At 44.7% G+C, this 18791-nt stretch overlaps 1 protein-coding gene across 1 annotated transcript; it reads left to right on the top strand.

The window, feature by feature from the left end:
* Nucleotides 1-4713: 4713 nt before the first annotated feature.
* PRDX1 (peroxiredoxin 1) lies at nt 4714-18081 on the top strand. The gene is made up of 6 exons (XM_084874734.1): nt 4714-5014; nt 9599-9715; nt 13247-13400; nt 13778-13900; nt 14880-15010; nt 17771-18081. The coding sequence occupies exons 2-6, from the start codon at nt 9610-9612 to the stop codon at nt 17854-17856; spliced, it is 600 nt and encodes a 199-aa protein (XP_084730860.1). The 5' UTR covers nt 4714-5014; nt 9599-9609; the 3' UTR covers nt 17857-18081.
* The last annotated feature ends 710 nt before the right edge of the window (nt 18082-18791 follow it).

The following is an 18791-nucleotide window of genomic DNA, read 5'->3' as shown; positions in this document are numbered from 1 at the left end:
TTACACATTTCCAACTTCCTCTGAGCCATCTTCCCCTGAATCCCAAATTTGACATGCCTCAAAGCGGGCTCTTAATATATGTGCTCCAAAATCTGTTTTACTGTGTTTCTGTGAATTTCACCACTCTTCATCCAATTCACCCATTTAATGACTATTCAAAACACCTCAATAGATGTCTCATTTGTCTTGCATGTCTGGTACCTAGCAGAGTATAGACCTTCTATAAATGTAATTAATGCTGATTCTAAATCTACATCTCAAGTAGTGACCTCTGAACATCTCCAACTGGATATCTTGTGAGCATTTCAATGTTGTTTGCTTCAAACCAAACTGATTATCTTCTCCTTTAAAAGAGAATCCAATATAGGGTGGACTTCAGAGTTATACAACCTGGCCATAATACTGTAAGGTACAACTCCACTCTATGGGGCACCATTCATATTATCATATACTAGAGGCAAAGTGCACGAAATTCATGCATGGGAGCGGGTTCCCTTAGCCCAGCCTGCACCCTCTCCAACCCAGGACCCCTCAGGGGATGTTTGACTGCCAGTTTAGGCCCAATCCAAGGGATCTGGCCTAAATCGGCAGTCGGACATCCCTCTCACAATCCTGGACTGCTGGCTCCTAATTAATTGCTCACTTGCAGTCCTATCTGGTCACCCCTAACTGTTCTCACCTTCAGGCCTGATCGTCCCTAACTGCCCCCTCTGCCAGCCTGATTGCCCCTAACTGCCCCCTGCTGCCAGCCGGGTTGCCGTCAACTGCCCTTCCCGCCCCCCGCCAGCCTGGTTGTGCGCACACCCCCCCTCCCCCCACAGCCTGCTGTTCAGTCGTTTGTTCATCCTTTACTAACCCTCCTGCTGGCTTGGTTGCTCCACACAGCCTGCTGTTCAGTCATCCATCTGGTCATTGAGGTCAGGTCAGCCCTTAGCTTTTTTTTTTTTTTTTTTTAATTTATTTTATTGATTTTTTTACAGAGAGGAAGGGAGAGAGATAGAGAGCTAGAAACGTCGATGAGAGAGAAACATCGACCAGCTGCCTCTTGCACACCCCCCACCGGGGATATGCCCGCAACCAATGTACATGCCCCTGACCGGAATCGAACCTGGGACCTTTCAGTCCGCAGACCGACGCTCTACCACTGAGCCAAACCGGCTTCGGCAGCCCTTAGCTTTTTATATTAGGATAATAGAAGCCTAAGTGGAGTTGCACAAAGTTGTCACAAGATGGCCACTGTGATGTTGTCATAAGATGGCTGCCATAAGATGGCCACCACACCCTGGCCAGTTTGGATAGAGCGTCGGCCTGTGGAGTGAAGGGTCCCAGGTTCGATTCCGGACAAGGGCACATGCCTGGGTTGTGGGCTCAATCCCCAGGAGGGAGTGTGCAGGAGGCAGCTGATCAATGATTCTCTCTCATTATTGATGTTTCTCTCCCTTGCCCTCTTCCTTCCTCTCTGAAATCAATAAAGACATATATATTTAAAAAAAAAAGATGACAGGCAAGGGAGGGCAGTTAAGGGGGCGATCATGCCAGCAGGGGAAGGCAGCTGTGGTTGAACAGGCCTGCAGGGGGGCAGTTGGGGGCGACCAGGCTTGCAGAGAGGCAGTTTGGGGTGATCAAGCTGGCAGGGCAGGGCAGTTGGGGGGATTGAGCCAGTAGGGGAGCAGTTAGGCATCAATCAGGCCAGCAGGGGAATGGTTAGGGGGCGATAAGGCTGGCAGGCATAAGTGGTTAGGGCCAATCAGGCAGGCAGGCAGGCAGGCAGGCAGGCAGGCACGTGGTTAGGAGCTAGCAGTCCCAGATCGTGAGAGGATGTCTCAGATTAGAGAGGATACAGGCCGGGCTGAGGGACACTGCCCTTCCGTGCACAAATTTCATGCACTGGACCTCTAGTAGTCTCTATATCACATTAGCATATTGTGCAACATGATGGCTCTGCTGCCCTGGGTGACAAAAGGCTCCAACACCTATTAGCTCTGACCTGGGGCAATTTACTTAAATTCTTTAGTCATCAAATGCCTCAGCTATAAAATACATATTCAGCTATAAAATACGTATTCAACAAATGTTTATTATTAGCTTTAACCTCAAACCTGCTTCTCCAGTTTCCTATGCCTCTGGTTAGTGACATCACTCTGTCACCAAGAATAAAACACCAAGAAATTAGACTAAACTTCCTCTTTCTTCTTACCCTAAATCCAGTGAATTCCAAGGCCTATAGAAATATCTTTCTTTCCTTCTTCCCATCCTGCTGCCAATGTCATATGACAGTCCTGAGAATTCTCATGTCTGGACTGTTGAACTAGCCTTCCAGTTGTTTTCTTTAGGTTCTGGTACTATAAAGATAAATAAAAGAGGTGAAATCCTTCCTAGACTACTGCTGAACAAATGAGGACAAAACAATGGCATTTTTGTAAAAACGGAGCTAGAGGTTTATACCAAGCCCTACAGAAGAATAAAGGAAGAAACCCCTCATTTCTGAAATCGTTACTGCTTCCTGAGGAAAGACCCAACAATCATTTACTTATTTATTTTTTTATTTTATTTTATTTTTTTAATATATATATATATTTTATTGATTTTGTACAGAGAGGAAGGGAGAGAGATAGAGAGTTAGAAACATCGATAAGACAGAGTCATTGATCAGCTGCCTTTTGCACACCCCCTACTGGGGATATACCCGCAACCAAGGTACATGCCCTTGACCGGAATCGAACCCGGGACCCTTCAGTCCCCAAGCCGACGCTCTATCCATTGAGCCAAACCAGTCTTGGCGACCCAACAATCATTTAATTAAACAAAAAATATTTAACAGATTTCTTCTCTTTTTAAAACTCTGTTCTGCTATTTAATTTTTTAATATTCCCATGGGGATAGTTTGTTGCCATTTCCCTGGGCCATGGTAACTCTTTTGGTTCTTAAATGAAGCAAGCCCAAGTGCCCAGTCCAGGACCTGGCACAAGGGAGATACAATAAATGGTAATTTCCTTTTGGTTGAAGTAGGACAGTGTGTTGTCGGATTAATCTGCTCATACCATTAATAACCCACAGTTACACTCTGAAGTCTATGTCTCTCCTGCCTCCTCAAGAAGGAAATGAATAATGGCCAAATAACTGTTCAGCCTCAGGAAAAACAAATTTAAAAAAATCACTACTATTGCAAGGTAGGATGATAAATACTAAAAACGAATTGAGATGCTCAGTCAGCATGACAAAGCACTTCTCCATTTCCTATCTTCATATAAGGTCTAAAGGAATTGTGGAGGGTGGACAGAGCTGGGGACATAACACTATTTATTAAATGCTCCTATTTTAACATCAGGTGCTCTGTTGTCACGTGAGGGCATAGAGATGACAAAAAAATCAGCCTAGCAAGGAAAGGCAGATATGTAAACAGGTAAAATAGCTTAATTTTTTTTTTTTTTTTTTTTTTTTTTGGCTATACAGGCTATTGTTTGGAATCAAAGGCAAGAATGGCCATTACTGGGGATGAGCAAAACTCAGAACAACTTTAGAGGAATTCTGGGCACGAGCCAAGGCCAAGAATGGTTTCAAGTAAGCTTCAGCTGCATCTTTAAAGACTTTGGGCCAGCTAGGAGGGAACAGTTTCTGAGATAGCACAGGGACCTGGGCCAGGATCCCAAGGACACCAGGTAAGAAAACCACAGAGCTGACACTACTCCTCTCCCTGGCAAGGGGTCCCAAGGAGTCAAAAGGCCAGAAAAAACACACCTGGTAAGCCTACCATAAAAATGAAATCACTCCTCCTCTCCCTAGGAAAAAAGTCTTATCTTCCTTCTAAGAACTTGTTTCTCATACACTGACAAGCAAAATTCCACAAGCTGGGTCTCACCCCCCACCCTCCAAAAGCTGACCATTTCACACAAGTCTGCTCTGCCTCCAGTTTATAAAAACACCAAAACGGAGCCAGAGGACCTTCCTCTCCTCTATGCTGCCTTCCTTGTGCTCTAGCATAAGTTTAATAAAAATGTGTCCGGAAATTTCTCTGGGGGTTCCCCTTGATTTCTATCTTGGGGAACCCAAGAATCCCAACAGTGGTAATATTTCTTCATACTTGCTTGAACAAAAACTTGAAGGCTTGAAAGAGCCACACACTGTTCTGGGTGTTACAATCAAGACGCAAAAGTTATAGTAATAATGTGTAGTAAGAACTGAGTACTGTGCTCAATAAACTACATAAGTGATCTCCATTAAAAAATTAACAGCATTCCCATTTTACAAGTAAGAAAAGTGAAGCTAAAGGATTAAGACTCTTGCCTAAAGGCCACACATAATAAAATGGCAGTGAGACGCTTTACTTCAGGAAATTGCTCCAGTTTTTTTTTTTAAAACCACAAATCAGAGGAGTGACACGATCAGATTTCAAAAATATTCCCTGCAGATTTAGTGGGAGGTATGGATGGAGACGGGGAGCAGCAACCTTGTCATTAGAACAACGAAGGGGGCTGTCTAGGCACTGAGGAGGGTACTGAGGATCAACACTAAGGCAGAGGATGTGGGACCCAAGGGGAAGGAATATTTGGATAGCTCGCAGGGCTTGTTGTGCTTAAATGTGGTCCAGCAGCGAGACCCTCTATCCAGGTTTGGGTTTTGAGCGCAAGGCACGCTCCCCATTACCTCCCGTCCCCACCCCCCACCCCTGTTCCCGAAGAAATCCCGGATAACGGAGGCGTTTGGAGCCGATCCAGAGGGCGTGCCTCCCTCTGCGACCCCAGCCGCAGGCCGCAGGTACGGGGGGTTTGGTTGGTACTTCCGGCACCGGAGCCCGCCCCCAGGGCGGGAAAGCGCTGAGTCATTCCGGCTGGGAGCGTTGGATCGGGCTGGCTTCCGGCCAGGTCCCCCTCCTCGCTCCCCCTCCCGCACCGCGGACCCGCTCTCACTCTCGCGAGAACCACGCCGGCTATAAAGGCAGCGAGGCGAGCCCACGCGCGCGTTTCGGGACGCTTCTTCCTGTCTGACCGGGTTTGCCATTTCTGCCTCCGGCCCGGTGAGTGTGTGGGCCTCGCGGCCTCCGCAGGGGGAGCGCCCTGCATCCCGCTCGTCGCCTTTTCTTCCTCCTCCTCCCGGTACCCTCGCTTCCCAACTCCCGGGCTCACCTGGGGGTCCTGAGACTGTGGAGGCTCCCGGGAGCGGCCCGCCGCCCGGGAGCGGCCCGGCTGTTCGCGTTCCTTGCGGGGACACGCCTCTGGGTCCTGGGCCTTGGGTGAACCCCGAGGCTAGCGCAGGCTCGCGTCTCCTCCCTTCCACCGGTGCAGAGGGCACTGATTGACTCGCAGGAGCGGGCCGGTGGTGGTGTCCCCGCCATTAGGGCGGCTCGAGAACCTTCTGGAATGGACTCGGGAACTGACCCGAGGCCACCCCTCTCTCGTGTTTAAAAAAGCTGCCCCCCTGTCCCAGGCCGTTACTAGCTGCGAGACTTCGGGTGTCACGGTTCCCTTCCCCGCCTTTATTTTTCCACCTGCAGAATGGGGAGTGTGGTGATCCTAGATTCAGGCAATCTCTCGGTGAAGGCAATCTCTCAGGCAATCTCAAACGCCTCTTTGCTGCTGCTGCTGCTTTCCGAAGTGCTGGCGGGGAGTGATGATGGGGGAGGCATGAGGGTGCTTTATTAAATATATCTTATTGATTTTTTACAGAGAGGTATGGAGAGGGATAGAGAGTTAGAAACATCGATGAGAGAGAATCATCGATCAGCTGCCTCCTGCACACCTCCTACTGGGGATGTGCCCGCAACTCAGGTACATGCCCTTGACCGGAATCGAACCCGGGACCTTTCAGTCCGCAGGCCGACGCTATATCCACTGAGCCAAACCGGTTTCGGCGGGAGGGTGCTTTAAGTGGGGTTTGAGGGTGTGGTTTTTGGCTGGAAAGTTCTTGGGCAAAGTTCTGACGAGTCCCACTCGGTCTGGAAGTCCAAACGGGCTTTTCCCGACTGATTCGGCTTTAGTGGGGGCCGCCTGGAAAAGCAGGTTCAGACGAGGCCACTTATGTGAGGGTCACACTATATTTGGTCGTCAAGTTGCAACGTCCCTTAGTGTGTGTGTGTGTTGCAACGTCCCTTAGTGTGTGTGTGTGTGTGTTGTTGTTGTTGTTGTTGTTAAAGGTATTAAACAGTAAAAAGCTCACAACATTTGCTTTCGGTTGTGGTAGTATGACTCAAAACCGTTGGTACTAGAAAATTAGCTTCTTGAAGCTTTCAAATCGTTGGCTTACCTGCTTCTAATTCTTAACTCCCTGGAGTTGACCTGGGTGAATCCAGTGCAACATTCCTGTTTAGCAATAAATTGGCTCTTGTACTTAATTGCGCCAGGATCGTGACCCTGAGGTCAGGAACCCCCACCCCCCTTTTTTTTTTTTCTCCTTTTTTTCTTCAGAAACCCATTTTTGGAAGGACTTCTAGGGCTTAAACACAGATACCTAAAGTTATGAAATTGAGCAGATGCCAGAATTCTGGTCTTGCTTCTTAAAAGGTTGGACTAGCTTTAGGGTATGTGTTCTTGGCAAATCTACCAAGTGTGCTTGAATATGAAGTGTGCTTTCCACATCATGAATACAGTCGGAGGCGGAGCCCAGGGAAAGGGCAATATTACCGGCTTTTGGGAGTCAGGCACTCTGGCCTTATACATTTGGGTTCAGGTTTGAGAGTCTCCAACCCCCCCACTCCTCTCTGTTTCTGCATGATGAAATTATAGAGGAAAATGCCATTGCACAAATGATGGTTCAGAAAAAGTAATGGAGGTTACTTCAGTTATTAAAGAAATTGCTGTTTTTATTTTTTAAAAAATATATTTTATTGATTTTTCACAGAGAGGAAGAGAGAGGGATAGAGAGTTAGAAACATCGATGAGAGAATCATCGATCGGCTGCCTCTTGCACGCCCCCTACTGGGGATGTGCCCACAACCAAGGTACATGCCCTCAACGGGAATCGAACCCGGGACCTTTCAGTCCGCAGGCCGACGCTCTATCCATTGAGCCAAACCGGTCCCGGCAGAAATTGCAGTTTTTAAAGGAAAACAAAAGATATTCAAAGATGTATATCTGGTTTTCTTTCAAAAACTGGAAAGCTAAGCGAATGTTTCTTACTAATCTAAAAGTTAATGTAGGGAAGATTTAACTTCGAATGGTGGGCACACGGTGCAATATATAAAGATCTTGTAACAGAGACCCACACCTGAAACCTATGTGACTATGTGGACCAGTGTCACCCAGTGAAATTAATTTAAAGAAAAGTTAATGTAGCCCTAGCTGGTTTGGCTCAGTGGATAGATTATCAGCCTGTGGACTTAAGGGTCCCGGGTTCGATTCCCGCAAAGGGAACATGCCTGGGTTGCAGGCTCAATTCCCAGTAGGGGATGTGTAGGATGCAGCCGATCGATGATTCTCATAATTGATGTTTCTATTTCTCCCTCTCCCTTCCTCTCTGAAATCAGTAAATACAATAGATATTTTTTTTTTTTTTTACATTTTTATTTTTATTATTTTTTTTTTAATAAGTTTTTATTTTTCATATTATTACAAATGTTCCCTTCCCCCCCCCCACCATTGCTCTCCTCCACCAGGTTCCCACCCCACCCTCTGCCCTTTCCCCTCTCCCCATTGTCCTCATCCATAGGTGCACAGTTTATGTTCAGTCTCTTCCCACGCCCCCCTCTCCCCTTTTCCCCAAGAATCATCAGTTCACTCCCCTTCCATACCTCTGATTCTATTATATTCAACAGTTAATATTGTTCATCAGATTTTTTTAATTTCCTCGGTTTTTAGATTCACTTGTTGATAGTTATGTATTTGTTGTTCATAATTTTTATCTTTGTTTACTTTCTCTTCTGAAAGAACCCCCTTCAGCAATTCATATAATTCTGGTTTGGTGGTGATGAACTCCTTTAGCTTTTTTTTATTAGTGAAGCTCTTTATCTGGCCTTCGATTCTGAGTGATAGCTTTGCTGGGTAGCTTATTTTTGGCTGTAGGTTCTTGCTATTCATCACCTTGAATATTTCTTGCCATTCCCTTCTGGCCTGCATGGTTTCTGTTGAGAAGTCAGCTGACAATCGTATAGGTGCTCCTTTATAAGTTACTACCTTCTTTGCTCTTCTTTTAGTATTCTCTCTTTATCTTTTGCTCTTGGAATTTTAATAATGATGTGTCTCGGTGTGGTCCTCTTTGGATTCCTTTTGTTTGGAGTTCTGTGCGCTTCCTGGACTTGTAAGTCAAATTCTTTCACCAGGTGGGGGAAGTTTTCTGTCACTATTTCTTTCAGTATGTTTTCGATATCTTGCTCTCTCTCATATTCTGGAACCCCCATAATTCTGATGTTGGTTCGCTTGAAGTTGTCCCAGAGGTTTCTTACATTATCTTCAATTTTCTGGATTCTCTTGCCTTCTAGCTTCTGTGGAGGAGTGTCTTCTGGCTCTTTATGTTCCAAATCTTTGACTTGATTCTTGCGATCTTCCCTTCTGTTTTTAGGACTCTGTAGAATATTTTTTATTTCAGACAATGTATTCTTTATTTCTTGTTGATCCCTTATCATTTCTTGTTGACTCCTTATTAATTCTAGTTGATCTCTTTTCATATCCTCATAGGCCTTATCCATCTTTTCTAGGAAATTCTTGAAAAACCTTATAAGCGTAGATTTGAACTCTATATCCAGACGCTTTTTGTCCTCCATTTCTTTCGTTTGTGATCTATTTTGTTGTCGCATTTCGCACTTACAGATGGGACGGGGTTTCAGGGTGGAGCCTGCAGCTTTGGCTTCCGTCAGCCCCGCCCTATGCGGGTCCTTCAGTGCTCGCTGCCGGCGCCTCTGAGAGAAAGGTGCCCTCGATTTTCGCCTGCTGCCAAACAGTCTATGCTCTCCCACAATGAGCCCGGTATTGGGGTTCAGTTCAGTTGGAAGTGGAGTTGGAGGTGGCGTTCACAGCAGTCTGGAGCCCCAGTCTCCTTCCCGTCAGGGCAATCCCGCGGCACAGCGGACCGTCCCTTCTCTGGGGGCAGTGTGCGCGCCTCCGGGACCTCCTTTCTCCGCTACCCCGGGGTTCCGACTTACAGCCCAGCTCCCTATGGCTGAGCCTGATTCCCCCGGGGTCTGGCCCAGAACTGGGGTTCAAAGCAGTCAGGGGCCCAGCACAGTCGGAGTTTTATCTCCTTTCCGCTAGGGAACGCCCGCCAGGCACTCGGCCTCCCTCCTCTCCAGCTCAGTCCTCTCCGCGGGCGCCGCGTGTCTCCGTACCTTAGGCTTTTACAGCTCCTCCGTGCTTCCTTCTGGTTTTCTCCTTGCTTCTTGTTGTAGGATTTCCAGTCAGTCGACTTTCCTGTAGTTCTGGGTAATGTCCATTTTATATTTTAGTTGTATTTTATTAAAATTGTTGTGTGCGGCTGCGGCTAGTTGCCTACCCGAGCAGCCATCTTGGATTCTCTCTCCACAATAGATATATTTAATTTTAAAAAAAGTTAATTTATATATTCAGAGCCACCAGATAAATCCTTTATTGTTAAGTCTAAGTTGATGGAGGGTACTGGTTATCTAGAAAAAGAAGACTTGTTTTAAGTTAATTTCCTCTTTTATCCTTTCCAGCTGATAGCAAGATGTCTTCAGGAAATGCCAAAATCGGGCACCCTGCCCCCAACTTCAAAGCCACAGCTGTTTTGCCAGATGGTCAGTTCAAAGATATCAGCCTAGCTGACTACAAAGGTAAGTGTAATTACGTTAGGTCCATTGAAATGCAGTTATTTTGCTATCTGGAGATGGCTTGTTCAATTTTCGTATTTCTGTGTGTTTGATTATAATACTATAAAATGATTTATGTCTCCTAGGTCCAGGTGTTCAGGGTGGTAGGCTGTTGCCTTCAGGTTGAAGTGAAATGGTGATTATCAGTAGTTTTCACAGGGTGGTTATCCTAGTCCAGACTATTTTGGAGAAAGCACATGCTTCATTAAGCCTAAACTAATATATTAGCTCAGTTATCTTCTCACTACTCCTCAATTGTATTATTGGAGACAGTCTGATTATCTCAGTCTTACTATTTCATTATAAGAAGTCTTCAGCAGCCGAAGCTGGTTTGGCTCAGTGGTAGAGCGGTGGTCTGCGGACTGAAAGGTCCCAGGTTCGATTCCGGTCAAGGGCATGTACCTTGGTTGAGGGCACATCCCCGGTAGGGGGTGTGCAGGAGGCAGCTGGTCGATGTTTCTCTCTCATCGATGTTTCTAGCTCTCTATCTCTCTCCCTTTCTGTTAAAAATCAATAAAATATATTTAAAAAAAAAAAAGTCTTTAGCAATTTAAAATCTCAGAACTCATATGAGTTATGACACTGCTTGGAGCTATGACACTGCTTGTTCAGTTTATGAAATTGTGTCATAGCTACTGTACTGTTAGAGGGTTTAGGCACATTCACTTGACTGTTTTGCGCCCAGAGGAGAGTTGATGTCATTGTTGGAACAGCTCTCCTTTCTGTTAGAGATTCATGCAGACACTTGTCAAGTTCTAATAAGGTTCTCTTTTACCTCACAGTTGGGAGCAGCTGGGTCTTCTGGGACAATTGAACGCAAATCTCAAACTCCTGTGTCAAGTATAGATGTGGGTAGTGATTAGTTTCTGGAGTCAGCTTTTGGATAGAACATGTGACTAGGTTTCCTAACACTCTTGGTGGAATGAGAGCAGTTTAGTGGGATCCTATGGAGGGAAGCTTCTGGCAAAACATGGTAAGTATGACCATAGGGAGGTGACCCTGGCTCAAGGGTAAAGGCAGTATGTTCAGGAAGTGCTGCTTTCTGCCCACGAGGGCTTGACCTGCTGAGGCCTCAAAGAACTTGTTAGGCAAATCCCTGGAGAGAGGTTGTTTAGAGGAGTTTCTAGTGATTCTAATTTTCTTTTTCGTTTTTTTAAATATATTTTTATTGATTTTTTTTACGGAGAGGAAGAGAGAGGAATAGAGAGTTAGAAACATTGCCAAAACCGGTTTGGCTCAGTGGTAGAGCGGCAGTCTGCGGACTGAAAGGTCCCGGGTTCAATTCCAGTCAGGGGCATGTATGTTGGTTGCAGGCACATCCCCTGTAAGGAGTGTGCAAGAGGTAGCTTCGATGTTTCTCTCTCATTGATGTTTCTAGCTCTCTATCTCTCTCCCTTCCTCTCTGCAAAAAATCAATAAAATATATTTTAAAAAAAAGAAACATCGATGAGAGAGAATCATTGATCAGCTGCCTCTTGCAGAAACCCTACTGGGGATGTGCACGCAACCAAAGTACATGCCCGTGATCGGAATCGAACCCGGAACCTTTCAGTCCACAGGCCGATGCTCTATCCACTGAGCCAAACTGGTTTCGGCCTAGTGATTCTAATTTTCAAAGTGAATGTCAAAGGAGCAACTTGTTTTGACTCAAACATGGCTGCTGCCTGTTTCTATTCTAATTGAACTGTTCTAATGGTTCATTGCATTAGGTGTGAGAGGCTACCTGACCTTTGAAGATCTATTCAGTTGGTAATCTGAGTGACTTCAGTAAAAATCTAACTGGAAGCCCTGTTTACTACCAGGATTTTTGGAATGTTTAACACACAAAAATTTTTTTGTCAGGCTGGTTAGGAACATATTTGTGGTGATTCAGGTGATCACTTAAACCTTAACCATTCCATTACTGTGATTCATTGTGAAAGAAGTGCAAAGGCTCTGACTTTCTCTTGTTGGTTTCTTACTACTCTGCAACAGAGAATTCAGCTTTTGTCTTTTATTGGGCACTGATTATGAGCATTGGCATTGGGCTATCCAGTAGATAACTGCATTCTTGCTTTTGCTTTTCTTCATTGGAGAACTTGGTGTCTGCTAATTTTAACTACCCAGAGAAGATAAAAATTAGACTGAACAGCCTGGCGAGTATGGCTCAATGGTTGAGTGTCCACCTAAGGAAAGGTTCATCATACCCAGGTTGTGGACTTGATCCCCAGGAGAGGGCATGTGGGAGGGAACCAATGATTCTCTCTCTCTCCCCCTCTCCTTCCTCTCTGAAATCAGTAAAAATATATTTTTTAAAAATTTAGTTCTGCCCTAACCTGTATGGCTCAGTGAATATGGCCTCGGCCTGCAGACTCAAGGGTCCCAGGTTTGATTCTGATCAAGGGCATGTACCTTAGTTACGGGCACATCCCCAGAAGGGGGTGTGCAGGAGGCAGCTGATTGATGTTTCTCTCTCATCCATGTTTCTAACTCTCCCTCTCCCTTCCTCTGTAAAAAAAATCAATAAAATATATTTTAAAAAAATTTTAGTTCTGTATTTGGTAGCTAATATGGAGTCAGAAAAATAAAGCATGGACTAGAAGGAACATTTTTATTTTTTAAACACACTTAAAATATTTTTGTTGATTTCAGAGAGGAAGGGAGGAGAGAGAAATAGAAACATCAGTGATAAAAGAGAACCATTGCCAAAACTGGTTTGGCTCAGTGGATAGAGCGGTGGCCTGCGGACTGAAGGGTCCCGGGTTTGATTCCGGTCAAGGACATGTACCTTGGTTGGGGGCACAATCCCAGTGGGGGATGTGCAGGAGGCAGCTGATCGATGTTTCTAGCTCTCTATCCCTCTCTCTTCCTCTGTAAAATAATATCAATACAATGTATATATTTATATATATATATATTAAAAAAAGAGAGAATCATTGATCGGCTGCCTCCTGCACAACCCCTACTGGGGATCGAACCCACAACCAGGGTGTGTGTCTTTGACCAGAATCAAACCCAGGACCTCTCAGTCCGCAGGCCAACGCTTTATCCACTGAGCCAAACTGGCTAGAGCTGGAACTTCTTTCCATGTAGGTCCTCCTGCAAGAGGTTATGAAAGTAGCTGCCAGGAGACATCTATGTTTTTTGTTTGTTTTTAAAAAAATATATTTTATTAATTTTTTTTTTTTTACAGAGAGAAAGGGAGAGGATAGAGAGTTAAAAACATCCAATCAGCTGATTCCTGCACACTTCCCACTGGGGATGTGCCTGCAACCAAGGTACATGCCTTTGATTGGAATCGAACCTGGGACCTTTCAGTCCCCAGGCCGACGCTCTATCCACTGAGCCAAATCAGTTAGGGCAGAGACATCTATGTTGGAGCATCTTGACATCTAGAGGCATCAACTTAAAAAGGACTTTTTTCCCCCCCATAGGAATATATATTTTGTTGTCTATTCTCTGTAAAGCAAGGATGTCTGTTTCAAAGGCTAACTTGGGGTTCTTTTTTCCCCCCAGGAAAATATGTGGTGTTCTTCTTTTACCCTCTTGACTTTACCTTTGTGTGCCCCACGGAGATCATTGCTTTCAGTGATAGGGCAGAAGAATTTAAGAAACTCAACTGCCAAGTGATTGGTGCTTCTGTGGATTCTCACTTCTGTCACCTGGCATGGTAAGTCCGTTGGTCCATTTGGCATGGATTTTTTTAACTAAGCAGGAACTGGGATTTGGAGGTTTTGGCAGTAGACTTTCTCAAGTATTGGCTTCTAGCTCCTCATGGAAGGAGTGCAAAGGCTCTGGCTTCCTCTTGTTGCTTTCTTATTACTTGGCAGCAGAGGAGAAGCAGCTTGGGTTGCAGCTGAGTATACCCTGGTGACCTTAACTGTCCTTAGCCATTCATTTTACTGCTGGGAAAGTTTGAAATTTTGGGGAAGTAGGCTAGAAATGTTGGGGGAGCATGTGGTGATTCAGAGCATTTAGATACAGTTAATGTATTTGCTACACAGCAGTTTGTGTGGATGTGATTTATATTTGTGCCTTTTGCTGTAGGATCAACACACCCAGGAAGCAAGGAGGACTGGGACCCATGAACATTCCTTTGGTGTCAGATCCCAAGCGCACCATTGCTCAGGACTATGGGGTCTTAAAGGCTGATGAAGGCATCTCATTCAGGTATGAGATGGGTTAGGGAGTGGGGGCTGACATTTATTATGATAGATAAGATTGACTGAGGGCCTTTTATTTGGAGAAGGGTAGAGCCCTGATCTGTATAGACTCATTTCATTTTTTAATCAGTCTTATTAAGAAATAATTGATATAGCGTCCTAGCTGGTTTGGCTCAGTGGATAGAATGTTGGTCTGCAGACTGAAGGGTCTCGGGTTTGATTGCGGTCAAGGGTACCTATCTTGGTTGCAGTCTCAATCTCTGGCTCCGGTCGGGCATGTATGTTAGGCAACCAATCCATGTCACATTGATGTTTCTCGCTGTCTTTTACTCTCCTTTCCACACTCTAAAATCAGTGGAAAGAAATCCTCGGGTGAGGATTAACAAAAAAATAAAATGAAACAATTGATACACATCACTGTATTAAGTTTAAGATATACAGCATGATTGTTTCATTTAAAGTGTTTTTATTGATTTCAGAGAGAAAGGAAGAGGGAGAGAGAGATTGAAACATCAGTGATCCCACGGGGAATCAACCCCAAACCCGGGCATGTGCCCTGATTGGGAATTGAACAGTGACCTCCTGGTTCATAGTTCGACACTCAACCACTGAGTCACGCTGCTGGGGGTTGGTCTCATTCTTTATACAGGGGCATCCTCAAAAAAGGCAAGGGCTGTGCACGTCTGGGAGACCAGCCCATTTCCATTGCTTCTCTATTCTAATAAACCAGCTTTTAATTTTTAGAAATTTATTGATTAATTTTAGAGAGAAAGAGGGAAGGAGAGAGAAACATCAGTTTATTGTTCCACTTATTTATGCATTTATTGTTTGCTTCTTGTATGTGCCCTGACCAGGAATTGAACCCGTAACTTTGGTGTATTAGGACAACACTCTAACCAACTGAGCTACCCAGCCAGGGCTGCCTAACAAACCAGTTTTTAAACCTGTACTGCCTCTTTCTCAAACCTTCAATCTCTTCTTCCTAGGGGCCTCTTTATCATTGATGATAAAGGTATCCTTCGCCAGATCACTGTGAACGACCTTCCTGTTGGCCGCTCTGTGGATGAGACTCTGAGACTAGTTCAGGCTTTCCAGTTCACTGACAAACATGGGGAAGGTAATTCAGTCTGTTTGGTGACAAGACAACAGAATGGTGGGTGGATGGGGAAGATGTGGTAGGAACAAAGTCTACCAAACAAGGAGGGTGGTTATGTCTCTGAGAAATTGAAGTCTCTGGATTATAGTGGGTTGTGAAGGTGGGGTAATAGAAAAGCCTGGGGAGACTATAAAGATTATAAAGGCTTCTGCCCTGCTCAGTTAGCATTACTACTACAGAAGGAATGTAGAAGGATCTCATAGGTGGTGTATAAGGGTGAAATGAAAGGTTGAGAATCACATCAAAAGGTAAATATGCTGTTTATTGGGAGAAGAGTTAATCCCTGTAGTCCATATCTGTTGTTAATCCTCAACCAAGGATATTTTCCCACTGATTTTTAGAAAGTGGAAGTGAGTGTGGGAGAGTAACATTGATGTGAGAGACACAGCTATTGGTTGCCTCCACACGCACCTGAACCATGCTGGGGGTGAAGCCTGCAACCAAGATATGTGCCCTTGACCACATTGGAACCCAAGATCCTTTAGTCTGGGGGCTGATGCTCTATCCACTGAGCTAAACCAGCCAGGGCTTATTGTTACTATTTTAAAAATAAGTTTTTATTGATTTTAGAGAGGAAGGAAGAGCCTGCAACTTGGGCATGTGCCCTGACTGGGAACCAAATGAGCATACTCTTGTTGCATGGGACAATGCTCAACCAATTGAGCCACACCAGTTAGGACTGTTTTATTGGGGTTTTTAAACTAAAGATAATAGCCGAAGCCGGTTTGGCTCAGTGGTAGAGCGTCAGTCTGCGGACTGAAAGGTCCTAGGTTCGATTCTGGGCAAGGACATGTATATTTGTTGCGGGCACATCCCCTAAAAGGGGTGTGCAAGAGGCAGCTGTTGATGTTTCTCTCTCATCGATGTTTCTAGCTTTCTATCCCTCTCCCTCCCTCTCTGTAAAAAAACATTGACCAGCTGCCTCCTGAATATCCCCTACCGGGGATGTGCCTGCAGCCACTGTACATGCCCTTGACCAGAATTGACATTGGTTGATCCCCCCCCCCCCCATTTTTTTTTTTTAATATATTTTATTAATTTTACACAGAGAGGAATTGAGAGGGACAGAGAGTTAGAAACGTTGATGACGGAGAAACATTGACCAGCTGCCTCTTGCACACACCCCACTGGGGATGTGCTCGCAACCAAGGTACATGCCCTTGACTGGAATCGAACCTGGGACCTTTCAGTCCACAGGCTCTATCCACTGAGCCAAACCAGTTTTGGCTATTAATTCATTTTTAAAAAAATGATTTTTACATGTGGGGGGAGAGAGAAATGTTGATCTGTTGTCCCATTTGTTTATGAATTGATTGGTTGATTCTTTAAAAAAAATTTTTTTTTATATATATATTTAAAAATATTTTTAATTCAGAGAGGAGGAAGTAATGTTTTTATTGATTTCAAGAAAGGATGGATAGGAGAGAGATAGAAACATCAATGAGAATCATGTATTGGCTGCCTCCTGCACACCCCCTACTGGGGATAAAGCCCATAGCCCACACATGTACTCTGACTGGGAATAGAACTGTGACCTGGTTCGTAGGTTGACACTGAACCACTTAGCACACTGGCTGGGCCATTGATCCATTTTTGAGTTATTTTTTGTAAGTCAGGGGTCCAGTGTTATTCTTTTGCAAATCAACTGTCCCAGCACCTTTAAAAAAAAAAAAGTATATCTTTATTGATTTCAGAGAGGAAGGGAAAGGGAGAGAGAGAAACATCATTGATTGGCTGCCTCCTGCACGTCCCCTACTGGGGATCAAGCCCGCAACCCAGGCATGACCCTTGACGGAATCGAACTTGGGACCCTCAATCTGCAGGCTGACCCTCTATCCACTAAGCCAGACCAGCTAGGGTAGCACCATTTTTTTTTTTAAGAGCAGCATTTAAGCTTATTTTTAAAAGATGTATTGAAGCATACATGAAATTATAGAGAACATAAATACCCCTTTATCTACTGTTAGAATCTTGCCTTAGTGCTTTAGATTAGGGGTGTCGAACTCAATCAGAGAAGGGGCCAAAATCTAAAATCCAGCCTAAATCGCGGGCTGAATGGTTTACTGAACAGTCATAAACTGACAATGTCATAAACTGACAGCGGAGTGCAGTGATGACAGCGCGGTGCGGGCCACATTGCAAGGCCTGGCGAGCTGGATTTGGCCCGCGGGCCTTGTGTTTGACACATGTGCTTTAGATATATATTTTTTAAATATATTTTATTAATTTTCCACAGAGAGGAAGGGAGAGGGATAGAGAACTAGAAATGTCTAGGAGAGAGAAACATTGACCAGCTGCCTCTTGCACACCCCCTACTGGGGATGTGCCCGCAACTAAAGTACATGCCCTTGACCGGAATCGAACCTGGGACCTTTCAGTCCCCAGACCAATGCTCTATCCACTGAGCCAAACCGGTTTCGGCAGATGCCTTAGATATTTTTGAACAAAGCTTACTGTTGAAACGGTTGCTTTTTTAAAAATTCAGGTGCTGAATGAATAAATTACGTATAATAGTAATAGGGCTATTTTGAGGATTAAATTGCATGTGGTTAGCCTTGCACTTAAAGGCTTTGTTTTTATGATCTTAGACTGTAGGTTAGGCTTCCTGATGCTTGAGTATTACAGGCTCTTTAGGGCTCGGATTTAGTTTTGAGGAATCCATTTGTCCATGAGAGCTCACCACTGAGCAAATTAATAATTGGTGGCCACTTTCTCTTGCAGTGTGCCCAGCTGGCTGGAAACCTGGCAGTGACACCATCAAGCCTGATGTCCAGAAGAGCAAAGAATATTTCTCTAAGCAGAAGTGAGCACTGGGTCATTATAGGGTCATGTGGCAACGTACAGCCATGAGAACAGAACCTCTCTTCTATTGTCATGCTTAAAACAAGATCTTAGACTTAGCCCAGATGTGGCCTTTCCTGTAGGGCTTGGGGAGGGTCAGCCATACTTCTCTGGAGGAAATTATCTCATGTGAACAGTAGTGGGACATCACCTTTTGATCTTTTGTAGTTTCTATTAAACTTGAACTGAGACCTTGTTGTTTCTTCATTTTAGGGACATTAGTCTTTGATTTACTCTTTGCTTTCCTATGGTAAAATGAGAAATGAGAGCTGCTTCAGAAACACAAAAATTATAGAGGGGAAGTACAAGACACGGAATGGAATTGAACCAAGCTGTTAACTTCATTTAAAAAAAATGTTTTGAGCCAAGACTGGTTTGGCTCAGTGGATAGAGCATCGGCCTGCGGACCGAAAGGTCCCGGGTTCGATTCCGGTCAAGGGCATGTACCTTGGTTGCGGGCACATCCCCAATGGGGGGTGTGCAGGAAGCAGCTGATCGAAGATTCTCTCTCATCGATGTTTCTAACTCTCTATCCCTCTCTCTTCCTCTCTGTAAAAAATCAATAAAATATATATTTAAAAAAATGTTTTGATTTCAGAGGGTGGGATAGAAACATCAAAGATGAGAGAATCATTGATTGGCTGCCTCGTGCACGCCCCCTACTGGGGATTGATCTGGTAATGAGCTTGTGCCCATTGAGAATTGAACTGTGACCTGGTTGATGGGTTGATGCTCAACCACTGAGCCACACCCACACCACAACAGGTGGACAAGTGTTAACATTTTTTGTTATATCTGGGAAGAAGAGCAAGACTTGCTCTGGTGTTATCCAAGGTACTGTACTTAACATTTATATTATAGGCTGCATTGTAAGTTAAGGCACCAGTGATCCTGATTACTT

Source organism: Pipistrellus hanaki (genome assembly GCF_964339955.1).
Source record: "Pipistrellus hanaki genome assembly, chromosome: 2".
NCBI classification, from domain to species: domain Eukaryota; kingdom Metazoa; phylum Chordata; class Mammalia; order Chiroptera; family Vespertilionidae; genus Pipistrellus; species Pipistrellus hanaki.
The sequence above is the reverse complement of the archived record's forward strand: the minus strand, read 5'-3'. Positions and strand labels throughout refer to the sequence as shown.